General features: G+C 38.0%; 1 protein-coding gene across 1 annotated transcript in view; it reads left to right on the top strand.

Moving 5' to 3' along the window:
• BRWD3 (bromodomain and WD repeat domain containing 3) overlaps positions 1–22,198 on the top strand; it is a 136,071-nt gene that overhangs the window by 89,019 nt on the left and 24,854 nt on the right. The window contains exons 20-30 of the mRNA XM_084869408.1: positions 1,868–1,961; positions 6,757–6,906; positions 8,183–8,259; positions 8,959–9,127; positions 10,974–11,087; positions 13,095–13,202; positions 16,299–16,423; positions 17,593–17,675; positions 19,181–19,292; positions 20,239–20,300; positions 21,850–22,005. Of these exons, the coding sequence (XP_084725534.1) occupies positions 1,868–1,961; positions 6,757–6,906; positions 8,183–8,259; positions 8,959–9,127; positions 10,974–11,087; positions 13,095–13,202; positions 16,299–16,423; positions 17,593–17,675; positions 19,181–19,292; positions 20,239–20,300; positions 21,850–22,005 (1,250 nt within the window). The remainder of the gene's footprint in view (positions 1–1,867; positions 1,962–6,756; positions 6,907–8,182; positions 8,260–8,958; positions 9,128–10,973; positions 11,088–13,094; positions 13,203–16,298; positions 16,424–17,592; positions 17,676–19,180; positions 19,293–20,238; positions 20,301–21,849; positions 22,006–22,198) is intronic.

Here is a 22,198-nt window from a genome sequence, read left to right as displayed (position 1 = left end):
TAGTGATTAATAATGCGGATTTTTTTCAATAAATGTAGTTTACCCATATGTTTATATATAAGATTTCATTCTTTTGTAAAGCTGAGTAACATTCCATTGTGTAATTGTACCACAGTTTTTTATCCACTCATCTGCTGATGGGCACTTGGGCTGTTTCCAAATCTTAGTTATTGTAAATTATGCTGCTATGAACATAGAGGTTCAAATATTCTTTCTGATTGGTGTTTCAGGCTTCTTAGGGTATAGTCCTAAAAGTAGGAACCCTGGGTCAAAGGCAGTTGTATTTATTTATTTATTTGAGGAAACTTCACACCGTTTTCTGCAATGGCTTCACCAATTTGCAAAAAAAAAAAAAAAAAATTTAAATATATTTTTACTGATTTCAGAGAGGAAGGGTGAGGAAGAGAGAAACATCAATGATGATAATCATGGATTGGCTGCCTCCTTCATTCCCCCTACTAGGGATCGAACCCGCAACAAGGGCATGTGCCCTGACTGGGAATCAAACCATGACTTCCTGGTGGCTCAACCTCTGATCCATACCAGCTGGGCTGCATAAAAATTTTTCAAAAAAGTATCTCTATCCTTTATGTCAGGGATGGGGAACTCTTTTTCTGCCAACAGTCATTTGGATATTTATAACATCATTCAAGGGCCATACAAAATTATCCACTTAAAAATTAGTCTAGCCAAAGCCGGTTTGGTTCAGTGGATAGAGTGTCAGCCTGCGGACCAAAGGGTCCCGGGTTCGATTCCGGTCAAGGGCATGTACTTTGGTTGCAGGCACATCCCCGGTGGGGTGTGTGCAGGAGGCAGCTAATCGATGTTTCTCTCTCGTTGATGTTTCTAACTCTCTATCCCTATCTCTTCTTCTCTGAAAAAAATCAATTTAAAAAAATTAGTCTAATTTTGGTCGAATATTTTAGTTAGCTCACCCCAAAATTCCTTTTGTAGACCAAATGATTTTGGGGGCAAGACATTCCCTACCCCTGCTTTATGTGAACCCTAATATTTGCTATAATATCAACTCCAAATATTCCACAGCAACTGGAAATAGATTTATAAAAGAGAAAGGACAATGATAGAGAACATATAAAATTTATTTTAATCATGTTAGCTCCCTAATCAAGCCTTTCAGCAGCTTAGCCAACAAGTGGGAAAATTAAATTGATACTGCCTTTTCTTTCTTCAGTAGTAATAAGAAAAAAAGGAGACATAGCTAATTTATGAACTGAATGCCACTCTCTGGCAATAGAGCAGTTTGAAATATTCTTTGCTCAAAATGTTAAAATAGGAATTGAAATCAAGGCCTGAAATAGATACCATATGCCAGTGTTCTTAGCAGCATTTATTCCCAATAACTGAACAGTAGAAATAACTCAAATGTCTATTAACAGATGAATAGGTAAGCAAAATATAATACATACACACAGTGGAATATTATTCATCCATAAAAAAGAAATGGAGTTCTAATAGCCCACTACAACATTAAAGACATGAAGCTAAGTGAAATAAGCCAGACATAAGAGGACAAATGTCATATTCAACTTATATGAAATACCTAAAATAGGCAAATTCGTATATACATGAAGAACATTAGAGTATAATAGGCATTTGAAAGGAGAAATAGAGAGTTAAAGTTTAGATTTGGAGTGATGAAAAAGATTTGGAAATAGTGGTGATGATTACAGAACATTGTAAATTTTGTTAATACCACTGAATTGTACATGTAAAAATGGTTAAAATAGCAAAATTAACATCTTGAAGTATTTTTATCTGACTTTAAAACATCGGTTTGCTTTTTGATGATTTTCTGTTATTTTGACCTTTGACTTTTTTTTTTTTTTTTTTTTTTTTTTTTAATCAGGGTTCAGGAAGACTGTAGAACTGCGAAAGGTGACATAGAAATCAGTCTCTATACAGTTGAAAAGAAGAAAAAACCATCTTATGCTACCCAAAGTGTGAGTTTAGTTTGACAATACTTTGGGACACACTATTTGCAGATACCAGGTTTTTGAAAGATGCAGTTATGTATTAAGGGACTGTTTTGATAGGTGTCTGTACTTAAAGAACCTAATTTTTGAACCCCAAATTGAGATATATGGTTATTAATAAGGATAAAGTTATACAAAGTCAAGACCATGCCCCAAAATCTAGGACATATAATCATTGTAGGTATAGACTATTTGTATTAAAATACCATTTTTGTATGGTATTTAGTCCATGGGCTAAATCTGCCTTACTGCCTATTCTTGTTAAAGTTTTATTAGAACCCAGCCAGTTATTCTTTTATACTGTATATTGTCTATAGCCGTTTTCACACTATACAAATTCTAGTAGTTGCAACAGAAATCATATGACCTGCAAAGCCAAAAATATTACATTCTGGGCCTTTACAAAAACGTTTGCTAACTCCTGCCCTATGCATACTCGGGCTACCTAATCACACAGTAGTAAAATGATTTATATATTGGGAAAATTCATATTCTCAGTAAAAACTGCAAAACAGGGAATAGGATTCCTGAACTCTATTAGGTAAATGGTAAGCTCCTTACTAGAACTCTGAAGTGAACAAACTAGTGACATAAAGAACAGTTTCCTTCTTGGATGTAACCATAAATTTTAAAGTATTATAGCTTCTGGAAGTCTAGGATTATTCTAATTTTATTAAAGAAATCTAATCAGTGTACAGTGAATTTTAAATGTGTTATTTTTTCTGTATTGATAAAGACTGTTTTAATTAACTATTATAAGGTTATCTCTAGCTCTGGCTCAGTTGGTTGAGCATCATCCCATGCACCTGGGGGTCACTGGTTTGATTCCTGGTTGGGGCTTGATCTCCAATAGGGGGCATGCAGGCAGTAGCCAATTGATGTTTCTCTCTCCCTCTCCCTTTCTCTCTCAATCTAAAATCAATAAAAACATTTTTTAAAAATATATATTTTATTGATTTTCCACAGAGAGGAAGGGAGAGGGATAGAGAGCTAGAAATGTCGATGAGAGAGAAACATCGACCAGCTGCCTCCTGCACACTCCCCACTGGGGATGCGCCCACAACCAATGTACATGCCCTTGACCGGAATCGAACCTGGGACCCTTCAGTCCGAAGACCAACGCTCCATCCACTGAGCCAAACCAGTTTCCGCAATAAAAACATTTTTTAAAAGAATATCTCTAGTCTTAGATCATCTTGCTGTGCTATTTCTTCATTTCTGTTGAGATTTTGTTAGCTTATTTGATGTTCTCTGATAAGATTATTTTATTAGAGATTTGGAAGGAATCATATCTATGATTTATATTCTTTGTTCTTACTAAGCTGATTTGTCAAACATCAGACTTGCCTAATAGTGTAGTTGGGACTAAAATAAATTTTTATTTATAGAAAATGAGAAATACTTAAATGTAAGAAACTGGCCCTTTTATACTGATAAGACTTTTAAACTTATTTACTCCTGATGACAGTAGGGTTGTAGCTTTGACATGACATATCAGTAATCCACACTAATAAAATAGAAATATGCAAATTGACCATACCTCCATGACACTAGTCAATCAAAAGTGTGTATGCAAATCAACTGAACAACAATGGTGGGTTAATTTGCATATGCAGGCAAGGAGCAAAGACTGAAGGCTCTGGCCCAAACAAAGACTGAAGACTGAAGAGGCTTGGCCTCTCCGCTGCAGATGGAGCGGAGAAACCTTGAGGCTTGGCTTCTCCACTGTGGATATAACCATAAATTTTAGAGTATTGTAGCTTCTGGTATAATAAAATTGAATCATCTGGGTCCTGGGTGCCAGAGGAAAACCAGTGCTGGAAGCCAGGGGATGGAAAGCCTATTGCACTAATATTCGTGTAATGGGCCTCTAGAATTTTATATTTGTAAAGGCTAGAATAAAATAGGTTTCACTTTACATTTTGGCTGTTAAAAATTAATTCTTTATTTTGAACTGTTTACTAAATGTAGTTTTTATAGAACTAAAGCAGTACATATTATATTAAAACATATATACACTACAGGCCCGGTGCACGAAATTCGTGCATGGGGGTGTGTGTGTGTGTGTGTCCCTCAGCCCAGTCTGGACCCTCTCCAATCTGGGACCGCTCTAGGGATATCAGACTGCTCGTTTAGGCCTGATCCTACTGGGACCAGGCCTAAACGGGCAGTCTGACATCCCTCTCACAATCCAGGACTGCTGGCTCCCAGCTGCTCACCTGATTGCCTTTCTAATTGCCCCTAACCACTTCTGCCTGCCAGCCTGATTACCCCCTAACCACTCCCATGCCAGCCTCATTGATGCTTAACTGCTCCCCTGCCAGCCAGACTGTCCCTAAATGTGCTCCCCTGCCAGCCCAATTGCCCCTAACTGCTCTTCCCTGCTGGCTTGATCCCTCCCCAACTTCCCTCTCCTGCTTGCCTGGTCCCCCTCCCAACTTCCCTTTCATGTAGGTGTGGTCCCCCTCAACTGCTCTCCCCTATAGGCCTGGGTCCTCCCCAGCTGCCCTTCCCTAGAGGCCCAGTTGCCTCCATCATCCCTCCTCGGCTGGCCTGGTCACCCCCATCTTCCCTCTCCTACAGGCCAGGTCCCCTCCAACTTCCCTCCCCTGCAGGCCTGGTCCCTCCCAACTTCCCTTCCCTACAGCCTGGTTGACCCCAACTTCCCACTCTGTCGTCCTGGTCATCCCTAACTGCCTCTCTTGCATGCTTGATCACCACCAACTACCCTTCCTTGCAAGACTGGTCTCTCCTAACTGCCCTCCCCTGCTGGCCATCTTGTGGTGGCCATCTTGTGTCCCCATGGGGGGAGCCATCTTTGACCACATGGGAGCAGCCATCTTGTGTGTTGGAGTGATAGCCAATTTGCATATTACTCTTTTATTACATAGGACAAGAGGTCTGGTGCATGAAATTCGTGTACGGAAGGGGGGTGTCCCTCAGCCCAACCTGCACCCTCTACAATCTGGGATTTCTCAAAGGATGTCCGACTGCCCATTTAGGCCTAATCCCAGTAGGATCTGGCCTAAACGGGCAGGTGAACATCCCTCTCACAGTCCAGGTCTGCTGGCTCCCAACTGCTTGCCTGCCTGCCTTCCTGAATGCCCCTAACTGCTTCTACCTGCCAGCCTAATCACCCCCTAACCACTCCCCTGCCAGCCTCATTGATGCTCCCCTGCCAGCCTCTTTGCCCCTAACTGCTTTCCCCTGCAGACTTGATCGCCCCCAACTTCCCTCCCCTGCTGGCCATCTTGTGGTTTCTATCTCCACTTAGACCTCTACATGGGTTCCGGGGGGTCATGGCCGGGGACAATGGGGGCAGGATATTTGACCACATGGGGGCAGCCATCTAGTGTATTGGAGTGATGGTCAATCTGAATATTACTCTTTTATTAGATAGGATAGAGGCCTGGTGCATGGGTAGGGGACAGCTGGTTTGCCCTGAAGAGTGTCCTGGATCAGGGTGGAGGTTCCCTTGGGGTGTGGGGCAGCCTGGGCAAGGGGCCTGTTGGTTTGCAGGCTGGCCACATCCCCCAGTGACCCAAGTGGAGATGCTGGTATCTGGGATTTATTTATCTTTTACAGTTGAAGCTTTGTAGCCTGGAGTGGAGACAAGCCTCCTGCTTGGTATGTTGGGATTTACGTGTCTTCTATAATTGAAACTTTAGCCTGAAGCGAAGGCCAAGGCAGTCAGGGCTTTGGAAGCTTGGCTTCCTTCATTGCCGGGGGAAACCCTAGCCTCTTGCTCTTTCCAGCTCCATGGCTGCTGCCATTTCTGTTTGGGTTCATTTATCAGCTATCATTGAAACTTTGTAGCCTTGAGTGGAGGCCTAGGCCCGCAAGTAGAGGCAGAAAGCTTGGCTTCCTCCATTGCCTTGGAAACCCAAGCCTCCCTCCTGCTCTCTGTGGCCACAGACATCTTGGTTTGGTTTATTTGCATATTCACTTCTGTTTGGCTTGTAGGTGTAGTGGAGGTATGGTCAATTTGCATATTACTCTTTTATTAGGTAGTATAGAGGCCTGGTCCATGGGTGGGGTCCAGCTGGTTTGCCCTGAAGGGTTTCCTGGATCAGGGTGGGGGTTCCTTTGGAGCATGGTGCAGTCTGGGCAGGCCAGTCATGCTCTTTCCCCCAACCCCCTGGGATCCAAGCAGAGGCCAGGACTGGCTGAAAGCAGGTATCTGGGATTGATTTGTCTTCTATAATTAAAACTGTAGCCTTGATTGGAGGCCAGGGCCCGCCAGGGCAGGCAGGAAGCTTTGCTTCCTCCATTGCTGGGGGCAACCCAAACCTCCTGCTTGCTCCAGCTCCGTGGCCACTGCCATCTTTGTTGGGATTTATTTATCTTCTGTAATTGAAACTTTGTAAACCTTGAGTAGAGTCCAGGGCCGGCCAGGGCAAGCGGAAAGCTTGGCTTCCTCCATTGCCGGGGGTAACCCAAATCTGCTTGCTCCAGCTCCATGGCTGCTCCATCTTAGTTGGGTTAATTTGCATACTCGCTCTGATTGGCTGGTGGGCATAGCAGAGTGATGGTCATTTTGCATGTTTCTCAAAGTTTTCAAAATAGGAAAGCAATTAATATTAATGGAAGGTGGATTATATATATAGGTAGGTCTTAGATTTTCTTTTAGGGGATTTATTTCTATCCCTTACCTTTATTCTCACCTCACCCCCACCCAATTTATTTGTGTTTTATATGTCTTTTAATATATATTCACTGAGACTTTCATTTTTAAAAAGTGTGTTTTACTTCTGTTTTACAGAATGACTACCAGCCTAGTTGTGGAAGGTCTCTAAGAAGGACACAACGTAAGCGTCAGCATACTTACCAAACACGGTCCAACATTGAGCATAATTCACAAGCACTGTGTCAAAGTTCAGGTGTACAGGAAGATTCAGACAGCTCCTCAGAGGTTAGATATCTGATATTACTTATTCAATGTAATTTTTTTTTCAGTTAGTATCATCACTTTGCCTTTACTTTGAAAGGTTACTTCTTTAACACAAAATTATTTTAATGATTTTCATATAAGAGAATTATTAATAAGGCATTTAATAGCGAATTTGAGGATTATCTTAAATTTAGCTATCTCTTCTTTTAGCTATCTCTTCTGACTTGTACCTAAGATACTGTCTTGGTTGAGGGTATTAAACATGCAAGCAAAAGTTTGGGGTTGGGAAAATGAGAAAAAGGTGACATGAAATCTGCCTAGAAATGGAAAGAAATGGAATATAAACAGTGAATACTAGTTATACAGTCCCAGAACTGGTTGACTCTACAATCAGCTGAATGTACACATATTCTCTTATTTTTGACTTCACTTACTATGAACATTAGTGAGTGATGATTTTTCTCCAACCTACCTTATTCATGGAATAAAGAGTATAATATCGATAATCCTTGTCTTGATACTGTTCTCTTCTCCTGTCCTTTCCTTTTTGTGCTCTCTACTGTAGTTATTAAGGAAATAATGAAGGTTTAATTATGCATTGACAATGTATGGAACCTCATCTCTCACTACTTATAACTTGTTCATTCTTATCAGTGATGTCCTTCTTGTCCCCACCCATGAAAATCATGATCTGAAAAGATGACCAAGTATAAAGTAATTGATGTTACCTTTTAATGCTATAATAGTATTGTGCTTCTGTTTTTAAAAAGAATCCCCCTATCTTTTTTAAAAATATATTTTATTGATTTTTTTACAGAGAAGAAGGGAGAGGGACAGAGAGCTAGAAACATCGATGAGAGAGAAACATCAATCAGCTGCCTCCTGCACACCTCCCACTGGGGATGTGCCCGCAACCAAGGTACATGCCCTTGACCGGAATCAAACTTGGGACATTTCAGTCCACAGGCTGACGCTCTATTCACTGAGCCAAACCAATTAGGGCAAAGAATCCCTAGCTTAATATATATTTATAGTTAAAATGCTTTTTTGGTCCAGATTCAGTTTAAAATAATTTCTGGGATATGACACAGTTGTTGAGGATATAGATATGCAGTGAGTAATTATCTAAACTGGAGATTGTATACATGGGTTATCTATTCCCTTTACTTTGGTTATGTCCGTTTTAACTAGAACATTTTGGGGGATACAGAAATAGTTATAAAACAAATAGTGTGTGCTAATTAACAATATGCTATGTAAAAACCTTATATCTCAATTGCTGGCTCTTTTGTTTCAGGAGGATGAAACAGTTGGTACAAGTGATGCTTCTGTAGAGGATCCTGTCATTGAATGGCAAAGTGAAAGTTCTTCCAGGTAGTTTTAATGGTTTTCATTTGGTCAAAATTATTTGATGATTTCAATGTGTAATTATGTTCTTATAGGAATTTGGTAAGACGAGTTAAAATGTCATTTTATAGTAGAAGGAATGCAGTACTGGCCTGGAAGGCAAGAGATCTGCTATTTTATTCTGGCTCTGCCGATATCTTTTTGAGCTTTGATTCCCTCATTTGAAAAATAAGGCCCTTTATAAATCCAAGATTCTACATCTTGGCAGGCTCTGTGTATTTATTTCAGTTTTAAAGTAACTATTTTAAACTATTTTTAGCAAAAAGAAGCATCTTTAATTAAAGCAGTTTTTGTGACTTGGACTTTAATTTTCAATTCTGTTATGGGAAACTAAGAGCCAGCAATTGAGATATAAGGTTTTTACATAGCATATTGTTAATTAGCACACACTATTTGTTTTATAACTATTTCTGTATACATGTTTTATAACTATTTCTGTATACATTTATAACTATACTTTATACATGTAGCATTTCACTAAAATCTCTTGGGTACTATCAAAATTCTATATTAATATGCTTCCTTTTTTTTCTCTTCGTTTATGATAGAATAAAATCAAACTATGCTATTTATAATGCTGTTTGATTATAAAATGATTATCTTTCAATTCTGAGGCAAACCTGTTTTTTTTTTCTAAGCTTAATCATAATTTTGATTTACTTACAGTGATTCATCAAGTGAATATTCTGACTGGACAGCAGATGCCGGAATAAATTTGCAACCTCCAAAAAGACAAACTAGACAGGCAACACGGAAAATATGCAGCAGCTCTGAGGAGGAGAATTCTAAGTCACTAGAAGAGAGGCAAAGGAAACCTAAACAGACTAGAAAGAAGGTTTGTAAGTTTACAGGGGTTTATTGTGTGTGTTTTTTTACCTTTAGTATTGAACTATTTAACATTAACACTTGACTTTCTGTAAAGAAAATATTCCACCTGACAAACTAAGGAAAATGATTTTAAATAAGTTTAAAATAGAAAGAATTTTTGAAATTTTTCTGTTATCAATAGTAGAGGCCTAAAATATTCTCATTATTATTTTAATTGTTATTAAATTAAAGCATTCACAATTGTTTGTTAAAATGTAATAAAGCTTTAAATAATAAGCCCCTATAGTTTAAAGGTGTTATTCTTTTTTTAAATATATTTTTAATGATTTCTGAGAGGAAGGGAGAGGGAAAGAGAGATAGAAACATCATGATAAGAGGGAATCATTGATACACTGCCTCCTGCACACCCCACACTGGGTATTGACCCACAACCCAAGCATGTGCCCTGATCAGGAATCAAACCATGACCTCCTGGCTCACAGGTCAACACCCAATCACTGAGCCACACTGGCTGAGCTAAAGGTGTTATTCTTGCCATGACACCAGGCATTGTTTTTTCTATACATTTTTGACTTGTGAAATGAAAAGGTATGATAAGCTTTAGAGGGTTCTTCAATTTTTTAAAGACTTTTAATTGATTCTTAGAGAGAGAGGAAGGGAAAAGGAGAGAGAGAGAAACATCCATCAGCTGCTTCCTATATTCTCTACAAGGGATTGAAGCTGCAACCCAGAAATGGGCCCTTACCAGGAATCAACTGGCACAGAATGACACCCAACCAACTGAGCTACACTGGCCAGAGCTCTTCAATTGTTTAATATAGTTTTACGCAAGGCCTGGTGCATGAAATTTGTGCACTGGGGGGGGTGGGGGGGGTAGGGTCCCTCAGCTGGGCCTGTGCCCTCTCACACTCTGGGAAGCCCTTGGGTGATGTCAGACTACAGCGGAGGCGGGGGGAGGGGGGGGGGGCTCCTTCCACTGCCGCTGCACTTGCCAGCTGTGAGCCTGGCTTGTGGCTGAGCAGTGCTCCCCCTGTGGGAGCACACTGACTACCAGTGGGAAGCTCCTGCTTTGAACATTTGCCCCCTGGTGGTCAGTGCTCATCATAGTGATCAGTTGTTCCTCTATTCAGTCAATTTGCATATTAGCTTTTTATTATATAGGAAGGATTTTACCTCAATGATGGTTTCTCTTTCCCATTATCATTTCATTTGGATGATATGTAAACTTAATCCATGTAGTTCTTTTAACATTAATTTAAAACATATACATTTTATAGCCTGTTCCTTTAGTAGACAGAATTAACTTCTTTATTTTAACCATTTTATTGGTAAAAAGTTATTGTGACTTATATTTGAATTCATGTGATATTCTAGAGACTTGTAAAATTTGGTTTTTAGATACTATATAGTCTCATTTTTTTAAAAAATATATATTTTATTGATTTTTTTACAGAGAGGAAGGGAGAGAGAGAGTTAGAAATATCGATGAGAGAGAAACATCAATCAGCTGCCTCCTGCACAACCCCTACTGGGGATGTGCCCGCAACCAAGGTACATGACCTTGACTGGAATCAAACCTGGGACCTTTCAGTTGCAGGCTGATACTATATCCACTGAGCCAAGCCGGTTTTGGTTAGTGTCTCATTTTTTTCCAGACAAAATTTAGCAACATATTAAAAACTCAATTATTTTATAGGCATACAAGTTGTTCATGATTAATTAGTAAAGGAAAATGTTTAAAATTTGTATATTTTAGTTTTTGTTGTCAACTAATGTTTTTAACATTCTCTACTTGTAATCTTTATGCTGCTGTTCTACATTTATTGCTTATATATTTGTGAACTATATTTTAGAGAGGAGGGCTGGTTTCTATGGCAGGAGAGCCCAATGAAGAATGGTTTGCCCCTCAGTGGATCTTGGATACTATTCCACGAAGATCTCCATTTGTCCCACAAATGGGAGATGAGGTAATTGTTACCTGTTCGAACCCTTTTCTTTTAGAACCTCTAGATCACTCACTTTAATCAGTCTTATGGCATTTATATTTTCAATTCTATCATAGTTATGTATACACTGTCTTAGTTGCTCTGTTCAATTATACATTTCTTGTGGACAGTGACTGAATCTTAATCTTTGTATAATCTTTGTATCCTTTGTAGGACCTGTGAACATTAAGAAAAATTGATTGTGACATCATGAAAATAATTGTCTTTATTTTTATCTTAATTGCCACTTAGCATAATTATAGTGGAATGTTTAGTCCTAATTCAAATTCTAATATTGTGGGTTTTTGTTTTTTTTTTTTAAAGAAGTCCATGCTCTAACTGATAGAAATTATAGGAGAGAATAATTAACTCCATTTTGATGACTAGTGGGATGTCATTTCACAAACAAGGCCTTCTTGCCAAGCCTATGATTGAATAATATAGCCATAGTTATGGTTTGGTCATCAAAAATTGAGTTAAATTCTATTATGATGAAAATGTGGTTTCTTTTCATTTTCTTAGGAAAATTATGGTAACATTGTAATATATGAGCTCTAGTTGTAAGTGACGTAGGTTTTTATAGTCTGATATTGACTAATCACTTTTGAGTGATTAAATGCTTACACACAGTTTTCAATTTAAGACTAATATTAGGAAGTGATGTTTTCATTGTAATAAAAGAAACAAAACCTTACATATGTTTCTAAAAGTCTTTCGACCAATAAAAATTTCACTAAATCTTCCTATGATTGACTATTATTTATATGTGTAGAGATAGCTATCAAATAGTTTTATGAATAAGATAGCTATCAAATAGTTTTATGAATAAGCAATTGCTTGCTGATTATCTTGATATTATTAAAATGTATTTTTCATAAGTATATCTTATAACTTAGATTTTTGAGCAATGCTTGCCTGTATGGTTATTTTAGTAGAATATACTTTGTTGAATGCGGCATTAAAAAAAACAAAAACAAACAAACGCATTTCCAGAGTCATGATTTCTTATATTTATTGCCTGCCTTATGGAGGCTTAAAAGGGATAATTTAGAAGACTTTATAGAACAAGATAAGGATCTGTACACACTATAATCTTATGAGACTACTGCTATTTGTTGAGTATAGGAATAAATACATAATAAAGGATATCTGGAAAATGTACTTAATATTGACTTTTTACTCCTATTTTTAACCTTAATAGTTATCTTTATATACTAATATTTAAATCTTTTTCATTCTCTACTTATATTTTTAGGTGTTAGAAATTCTGACTTAAACATTTTTGATTGGTAGAGTGTGTCAGTGTAGTTTAGAAAAATCATAGTATGATTTTTTTATATTCTATTTTACCACCTCCTTAAAATTACTATGGGAAAAAAACTTACTTAATGAATCAGAATATCATAGTGAATCCTGTCTTAGGATGTGAAGGGTCTTACCAAGAACTTGGATTCATTTTCCTTCCATAAAATGCCAGTTCTGATGTTGATTCTTGTAAAATAAAATTGAAAAAAATTTCTGGAAATTGCTATTTAGTAGCTCATCTCTCTCTCTCTCTCTCTCTCTCTCTCTCTCTCTCTCTCTCTCTCTCATAGGCTGACTATTAAAATGTTGAAACTTAGACTATCACAATTTGAAGTACAGCATAATACTTTAAAATATTAAATAAAATATGAATAAATATTAAATATTTAAAAATAAGATAGGGGCTTTATGTACATTTGTCAAATCTGTTTCCTCAGAAATTTATGAAGCTGCTGAGGGATAGGGACTGTGTGTGCAGTTTTATTATGCAGTACTTGGGCTGTACATGGGCATGAGTACTCAGTGAACATTATTTGATGGTGATAGGTACATTTATTGTACATATTTTTCAAAATTATAATTATGTTTGTATAAACAGAAGAGGACATTTGTAGGAATATATGTTGTAATATATAGTATTGTTAAATTGGACTGCTGTTTAATATGTCATGTTCTTTGTTTTAGCTTATCTATTTTAGGCAAGGACATGAAGCTTATGTGCGAGCTGTAAGGAAATCAAAAATATATAGCGTTAATTTACAAAAACAACCATGGAATAAAATGGATCTCAGGGTAAGTTTGCCAAATTCATTAGCTATGAAATTAAAGTAGCTTTGGAATTGAAGTACAGTAGGTCCTTGGGTTACGTAGGAGATCCGTTCCTATGGCGTGACATAACATGATTTCTGCTGTAAGTTGGAACCCACCTACATAAGCACCTACGTCACTCACATGGAGCACATACACAGCAGTAATGAAGTGAAACAGTTAAAAAAAAATCAAAAGGAAGGTCAATTCCTGACCTCTACTTGTAAATAAATAATAAAAAAACACATATGTACATTCGTCAAAATAACGGAGCTTTTTTTTTTTTTTTTTACAATTAAATGGGAGATGGTGACATAACCATGAAACAATGACGTAACCCAAGGACTGCCTTACTTGGCTGTAGGCTTTTTCTCAATTTTATGCATATCTCACTGTTGATTGTGTGTCTGAGAAAAGATAATTACCAACCTATATAATAAAAAACTAATATGCAAACTAACTGTCACCTCTCACACAAGATGACCACCCCCATGTGGTTAAAAGATGGTCGCCACAAGATGGCCAACAGGGGAGGGTTGATCAGGCCAGTGGGGGAGGGAATTTGTGGGTGACTAGGTCAGCAGGGGAGGGCAGTTGTGGGAAACCAGGACTGCATGGGAGGGCAGTTGTGGGGACCAGGCTGGCAGGGGAGGGCAGTTAGGGGCAACCAGGCCAGCAGGGGAGGGAAGTTGGGGGCAGCCAGGCCTGCAGGGGAGGGCAATTAGGGCAACCAGACCTGCAGGAGAGTGGTTAGAGGGTGATCAGGTTGGCAGGCAGAAGCAGTTAGGGGCAATCAGGCAGGCAGGCAGACAAGCGGTTGGGAGCCAGCAGTCCCAGATTGTGAGAGGGAAGTTCGACTGCCTGTGGGTTGGGTCTAAACTGGCTGTCGGACATTCCCCCAGGGGTCCCAGATTGGAGAGGGTGCAAGCTGGGCTGAGAGACACCCCCCCAAGTGCACGAATTTCGTGCACCAGGCCTTTATTCCTATATAAGTCTAATATGCTAAGTGTCCAGTCATTCAGTCAGCTGCTCAACCAATCAAAGCATAATATGTAAATGATATGCTAAGGCGGCTCAACTGCTCACTATGATGTGCACTGCCCACCAGGAGGCAGACAGTTGACCGGTCAACCAGTTAGTATGATATGTACTAACCATCACGGGGTAGACGCTTCGACTGGTACGTTAGTTTGCTTTTGGGGTCAGGCCAGTTGGGACTGAGCGAGATGGGCCAGACATGCCATGGAGCCCTCCCACAGTCCTTCCCGAGCTGGCCAACCTCCCCTGTCCCTCCCCGGCCTCAATTGTGCACCAGTGGGTCCCTCAGCCTGGCCTGCACCCTCTCGCAATCCAGGTCCCCTCGGGGGGATGTTGGAGAGCCTGTTTCCGCCTGATGGATGAACGACTGCTCACTGTGACACCCACTGGCCACCCAGGAGCTGACCCTGGTGGTGGGAGCACGGCTTAGCCAGAAGCCAGGGTCACAGCTAGCAAGCACAGTGGCCCATGGGGAGTGAGCCTATGCTGACTGTCAGACTTCCCCTGAGGGCTCCTGGACTGCGAGAATGTGCAGGCTGGTCTGAGGCACCGTTGCCCCCCGAACCCCCAAAATGCACGGATTTTGTTCACTGGACCTCTAGTACTCTTATAAAGCTGAGTGTCATGGTTTAGATTTTGTTTCCCAGAATTTGTATGCCACCTATTATCTTGATTATTTGACCTAATTTCCTTCAAGTTTAGGTCCTACGGTATATGCTATTCTATAATAAGAGCAAAGCAGTAGTTCCCTCGTGTGAATATTTTCCTCAAAATTTTGTATATTCTGGAGGCTCTATAAACTGACTATGTGTGTGGACTACAAACACCCTGGAAGTTCTGGTGGCTTTAGGATATAGTAAATATCACAAATCCTAAGAAGCTCAGAACTTTGTGGTGCTTTATGGATTATTTCATAGTACCTATGTAGCTTCATTGTATTGAGTAAAATAGGTATGTATTTTTTTAGAGAAGGGTTTTCTAACTATAAGTACATGTTCATTTATTTATTTATACATACATACATACATACACACAAATAGGCATAGTGATATATACACCATCATTTCTGCATATGTTTATATACATGTGTTTTGTTATTTTGTGGGGGTTTTTTTACTTGAAAAAGAAGTTAAAAGAGCAATTTTACAATGTTTTTCCAGGTAAGTGAAGAATTTATGTGTGAGGATGCTTAGCAGGAAGGATACAAATGTGTATATTTACTGAAGTGAAGATTTAAATACTTGTAAAAACTGTATTAAGTTTGTGAGATGCTAAAGTATCTTATCAAGTAAGCTTTACATAATCATCTCCTGGGAGATAGGGATGCTACTATCTATTCTGAATCAGATTAAAGTTGAGTTTTTGTTTGGTTGTTTTAGAATCAGGGGAATGAATAAAACTGATTTCCTATTTTAGATTCTAACCCTGTGGTTTTAGGAAATTATAGGAGTTAGCATATGTGTGGTGCAAAAGCCTAGGCTTTGGAATAAGACCCGAATTTCAGTCCTAGCTCTGCTGTTTAATAATGTAGAACTGGCAAGCAAATCACTGTACCCATGAGGCTCAGCTTTGTCAATTTTTTAGAGTGACTGATAACCAATCTATAAGAGTGGTACTGTAAAATAATATTATAGGTGCTAAGAAGTGTATCTCATTTCCCAGACGTACACGTACATGTCCACGTGCATTATTTACATACTGTATTTCTGCCAGATGAGTGATTCTAAGTAGGCAGAGTATCATAGTTCCCTGAGAATTTATTTTCTTTAAATATATATGACTGAGTTGTACCCTAGACCTACTGAATTATTCTATTCTATAGGAATAGAATTTAGGAACAGGAATTTTAAAGTTTCCCAAGGGAATTCTCTTGCTTATCCTTGGTTTAGAGTCATGTACTAAACTACAACCTGTTAATAAGGGTCAAGAGTATTTGTTGGTTATTCAGATAATTTTTAAATTGTTCTAATGATAAAATAATATGTAAATGTTAGAAAGGTATTTATATTTAAAGTAATAGTTTATTGGTATTCTCATAAATAGGAACAAGAGTTTGTTAAGATTGTAGGAATCAAATATGAGGTTGGACCACCTACACTATGCTGCTTGAAGCTTGCATTTCTGGACCCCATTTCAGGCAAAATGACCGGAGAGTCTTTTTCCATTAAGTGAGTAGCTCTGTGTATTTGTGTGTGTGTGTTGTGTTTGTGGATCCCTATTTTGTATTCTGCAAAGTACAAGACTTGATATGAGAGAAAACACTACAGTATTACAGGCTTGGAGTTTTAAAGAACAAGGTTTAATGTTTAATTCTTGGTTTATGTTTTTACTTAAACAGCTATATATATATGGTTATTAAAGAGTGTATATATATATATATATATATATATATATATATATCTTTATGAGTAAGCTACTTCTCTGAATTCATGCCTTTCTTTATAAAATGGAAATGTTAATATCTTCCTTAGGATATTTGAGCGGAATAAAGGAAAAATCTTTTATAAGTACCTAGCAGTATACTTGGAACACCCTAGTTGCTTTTATTTCTGTTAAAAATAGGAATAATTAGTCAATGGCACATTTCTTAAAGTTAATTATGAAATCTAAGGAGACAAAATAACATGAATTCATATTTTTGTGTTATGTTAATCCTCACTCAAGTATATTTTTCCATTGATTTTTAGAGAGAGTGGAAGGGAGGGAGGTGGGGAGAGAAACATTAGTATGAGAGAGACACAATGATTAGTTATCTCCCACCGAACCTGAAACCCTTTAGTGTGCAGGCTGACATTCTGCAGAGCCACCCTGGCCACGGCCAGACTTTTCTTAAAAAGCCCTTAGTAGCCGAAACCGGCTTGGCTCAGTGGAAAGAGCGTTGACCTGCGGACTGAAAGGTCCCAGGTTCGATTCCAGTCAAGGGCATGTACATTGGTTGCGGGCATATCCCCAGTGGGGGGGTGTGCAAGAGGCAGCTGATGATTGATGTTTCTCTCCCATTGATGTTTCTATTGTAACTTTCTATCCCTCTCTCTTCCTCTCTGTAAAAAATCAATAAAATATATTTTTTAAAAAGCCCTTAGTAAAAATAACTTATATGAAACTTTAATAACCTTCTTTGACATCTTCATATCATTGAAGTGATATAGCAATAGGCAGGGTGCTCGCAAACAAAGCAAAACAGATGGAGATTATGTAAAGACTTTTGTAGGAACCTTGAGGTTTACAACATTTTGCTTAGTGGCTACACTTTAAACATATATCCTTGGATAGTTAGTAAGTAGCATGTACTATTATATCTGTATATTAGTTCATAGGTGCTTTAATTTTTGTACAGGTATCATGATATGCCAGATGTCATTGACTTCCTTGTGCTACATCAGTTTTATAATGAAGCCAAAGAAAGGAACTGGCAGATTGGTAAGTATAGAATTCTCACTTAATGACTATTAAGTTTGAGATAAAGTAAGTTTAATTCCGATTTAACAGAAAGAAACTAGTTTAACCTGTAAGCTGGAGAAACCTGTTAGCCAAATTAGGAAAATTAAATTAAAGATATTTTCTCAATTATGTTTAGTGATTTTATGTACATTGCATATCTATAAATAATAAAAGCACAGTATGTTAATTAAACCCAATGACCTTCCGGATGAAGCCAAGGCTGTGAGGGAAGCCTGGGCCCTGGGTACCAGAGGGCAGCTGATGCTAGCAACTGGGGGAAGGAAGCCTACTCTTGGATGAGTTTCGTGCATCGGGCCTCTAGTATCATACAACCTCTAAACCTTCTGCAGTTTTCCAATCTGTTAGAATACAAATCTGAATTTAAAAGAAAATTATCAAATGTTAGTTGTCCTAAAATAGAGTACTTAATATTTGGGCTCTTAAACAGAACATTACTGATTGTGGTTTTCTTTCTTTCTCTCTTCCACCACAGCTTGCTCCTTCCATCTCTCTTTCAACTCCTCCCTTCTTTTCTCCCTCCCATGTCTTCTCCTACTTCTTTCCCTCCCCCTCATTAGCTTTTGATCTTGGGCAAGTTTTTAACCTCTCTGTGCCTGACTTCCATTATCTTTAAAATAGGAATCACATGACACCACACTATAAGATTGATGTGAGCAATAAATTAGTTAATATATAGAAAGCAATTGAAATGGTACCAGACGCAGAGTAAACACTATGCAAATGTTTGCTGTTAGTACATTTAAGTTATCTTTTATTTGGAAGGAACTTTTTTTTTTCTACAATGATTTGGTTTTGTAATCCTTAGCCATTTAGAACAGAATATTAGTATGAAGTGATTTTAAAGGCAAAAAGCAAAAAAGAGAAGAAACAAATGGTATAACATAGGTACAGTACAAGAAGTAGAGTGCCTAATGATTTCAGGTGATTGATAAAAGTTAAATTATATGTGGTGGCATTTATTTGAAACAACATGGAAATATGTGATTGATTTATTTTAAAAAGATAGCTAGTACCTGGAAATCAAAATCCTTGAAGAAAGTAAAATGTAAAATTCACTTATTTGCAAAACTCAGATTGAAACCTTAAACAACGGTAGTTACGATGCTATTTCTGGGTTCAACAAAATATCACAATTTAGCCAGTGTGGCCCAGTTGGTTAGAGTGTCCTCCTGTGCACCAAATGGTGGCAGGTTTGATTTCCCATTAGGGTACATACCCAGGTTATGGGTTTGATCCCTGGTCAGGGCACTTACAGGAGGCAACCAATTGATGTTTCTTCTCTCTCTCTCTCTCTCTCTCTCTCTCTCTCTCTCTCTCTCCCCCCACCTCCCCTCCGCCCCCAACTTCTAAAATCAATTTAAAAAATCTTTGGGTGAGGGTTTTAATTAAAAATGTAAATTTAGAGTGGGAACAGAGCTTTATTCTCAAGAGCACCATTGTAAGAATTTCTAAAAACATTGCAGGTGATAGATTCCGCAGTATAATAGATGATGCCTGGTGGTTTGGGACTGTGGAGAGTCAGCAGCCTTTTCAACCAGAGTATCCTGATAGTTCTTTCCAGTGTTACAGTGTTCAGTAAGTACAGTTATGGTCTTTTATGGCCGATATAATACTGAAGTACTATATAGATTTTTCTATAAACCTTACCAGGAATAATGTCATTTTACCTTACTAAACTAATCTTACAAGACCTATAACTGTAAGAAAATAATAACAATGCCTATGATAAAGCAGGTAAACGTTACTGCTAAAACAAAGCAGAAACTGAAGGCTTACCTCTATCTCCCTTATGTCCAGATTTTCTTGTAAGTAATTGTATTTTAGACAGGACTTACTATTATTTCGTGAAGAGTACTGAAATTAATTCAGTGTTTAAAATAATTGTTGCAGCTGGAATATAGCAATGAATATTAGTACCTAGACTTTTATTTGATAGTGTGAATTCTAGGCAGAAATGACTGTATTATGTTTGGATGTGGTTTTTGTCTACAACATTTACTTTAGTTCTTCATGATACATCCCTAATTATAATATTCCTAATAAAGTTTTTTGTCAAATATGATAGAACATGTTTATTCTGTGAATATTAATCTTTCTCTCCATATTGTATATCAAAGGGGAATAATAAAATTTTGGAGATGTTATAATATTTAAGCTGTTATGATCATGTAGATTTATCTCACAGAAATTAGTGATTTATTGAATCACCTTTTCAACATGAAAGGAATTTTCCAGGGAAATATTTTTATTCTGAATGCTGGATTAACATTGAATATGTAATTGATTGGAATAAAAAGGAAAGCCAAGTAAAACTAAGAATAAACTTACTGCTTTCTAAGTTTCATATTGGTAGATCATGTTTTCTCTATTAGAGGTTTATTATTTATATGTAAGCAAAATTGTACTTGAAGGAAAATTGTATTGCCCTTATCCAAATCTCATCCCAAATAAGTCATAGAAATTATGCTAGTATATAAAAGAATCATGTAAAATTGAATTGTGTCTTGTTATTTTTTAATAGCTGGGACAATAATGAAAGAGAAAAGATGAGCCCCTGGGATATGGAGCCAATTCCAGAAGGAAGTAAATATGCTTTTTTTTAATTATTGTTTGAAATATTACAAATAGTAGTACATATGTCTCCTTTTTTATCCCATTGACCTCCCCCCAGCCTCCCCTACCTCCCAGTACATGCCCTCATCTGTCCCCCCACCCCCGCAGTGTCTTGTATCCATTGGTTATGCTTATATGCATGCATACAAGTCCTTCGGTTGATCTCTTACAGCCCCCTCCCCCCAACCTTCCCTGCCTTCCCGCTGTAGTTTGACCATCTGTTCAATGCTTCTTTGCCTCTGTATCTATTCCCCCACACACACATTTCTTTCCTTTAAAAAAATCTTGCCTCTGCAGACTAGAAATAATCATATAATAACAAAAAATGTTTGAGTCCCAATTTCATTGTCCAACAGTTCTGTGTCCCCGTTTCAATGTCAAATAGTTCCTTATGTGTACATGTCAGCAATGATATCTGGATGGTGGGCACATGGTGGCAATGCAGGTCCGACCCTCTCTGGTTTGGACCTGGACAACCTGCAGTGAAGCACAGCTGCTGACTGCTAGCATGGCTAGGCGTCCTCAGCGTCTTTCATCTTTGGACTGTTTCTCCTCTTGTCTTGGTGGTTGGAGCAGACCTGTCAATTCCTCTCTGTTGCAGGCATCCACATGGTCTTGGGGTTGTTTTCTGAAAATATACAAACGTATTCTCGACCAAAAGTTAATAAAGGAATCTTTTCTATATAATTGATTTGGAATCCTTTTTATTTTTGCCCAAACAATTTTCCTTTGTCTTATTTAGACACCATGTGTGTTTTTCACGGGCGTCTTGCTGTTAGCATTACAAATGAAAATTAATCTTGTAAAGTAAAAATTTTCTAAATGTAATTTACTTATAGGATATTTTCCCTTACATGATATTACCCTACTCTCCCCCTTTTTTTGATTGATGGAGGCTTTTTGTAAATTTTATAATGCAGTCTTGATAACTTTAAATTTTAATTTTTTGCACAAAAATATGACTGCTTTAGGTTCATTGCATGTTCAGGAATTTTACCATGAGATGAACTACCAATAGAAATTTTAGTTACTACTTTAGGAACAGCTTTTTGTCCAGTACAATTAAATTTTCTTAAATATTCACTTATTTCAATTAACCTATTTAAATTAATCTGAAAACTTGATTACTATTTTATTGTCAAATTTAATACTCTACCAACAATCTTAGTTTACCATGTAAATATTAGTGGAAAGGATTATTTGCATTCTTGAGTAGGCCCTGAAAATTCCTGGTGCTAGGCTGGATTTAGATATAGGGCAGCTGCTGTTGGCCAAGTCTCTGTTACCTGGGTCCCGATCTGAGCTGGGTGTGGGAAGCAAAGCAGCAATGGGGGCAGGAGACCTCCCTCAGAAGGGGTGAGGGTTCAGGCCTCTGCAAGGTTGGGGGGGTGAGGGTCTGTGCCCCACCTCTGTTGACCCCCAAGATGCTTTTAAAAATGAATTATAATTCTTCTAAAAGAAAAATGACAATGCCATGATACTGGATACTAATCATTTCTGTTTTTTCCTTTATACATAGCTGCCTTTCCAGATGAAGTTGGTGCTGGTGTTCCTGTGTCCCAGGAGGAACTGACTGCTTTGCTATACAAACCACAGGAAGGAGAGTGGGGAGCTCATTCCAGAGATGAGGAATGTGAACGGGTTATTCAGGGCATCAACCACCTTCTTTCTCTAGGTATGATGAATCTGAAAGAATATTAGGAGGATGTGAAGAAACAAGGAAAACCAGCAGAATTTTACCTTTTGCTCAAGGACATGCATTTTTTTCACTAGACACTTTTTTTTTTAATATATTTTATTGATTTTTTTACAGAGAGGAAGGGAGATAGATAGAGAGCTAGAAACATCGATGAGAGAGAAACATCGAC

The sequence above is a fragment of the Pipistrellus hanaki genome, assembly GCF_964339955.1.
Source record: "Pipistrellus hanaki genome assembly, chromosome: X".
Classification (NCBI taxonomy): domain Eukaryota; kingdom Metazoa; phylum Chordata; class Mammalia; order Chiroptera; family Vespertilionidae; genus Pipistrellus; species Pipistrellus hanaki.
The sequence above is the reverse complement of the archived record's forward strand: the minus strand, read 5'-3'. Positions and strand labels throughout refer to the sequence as shown.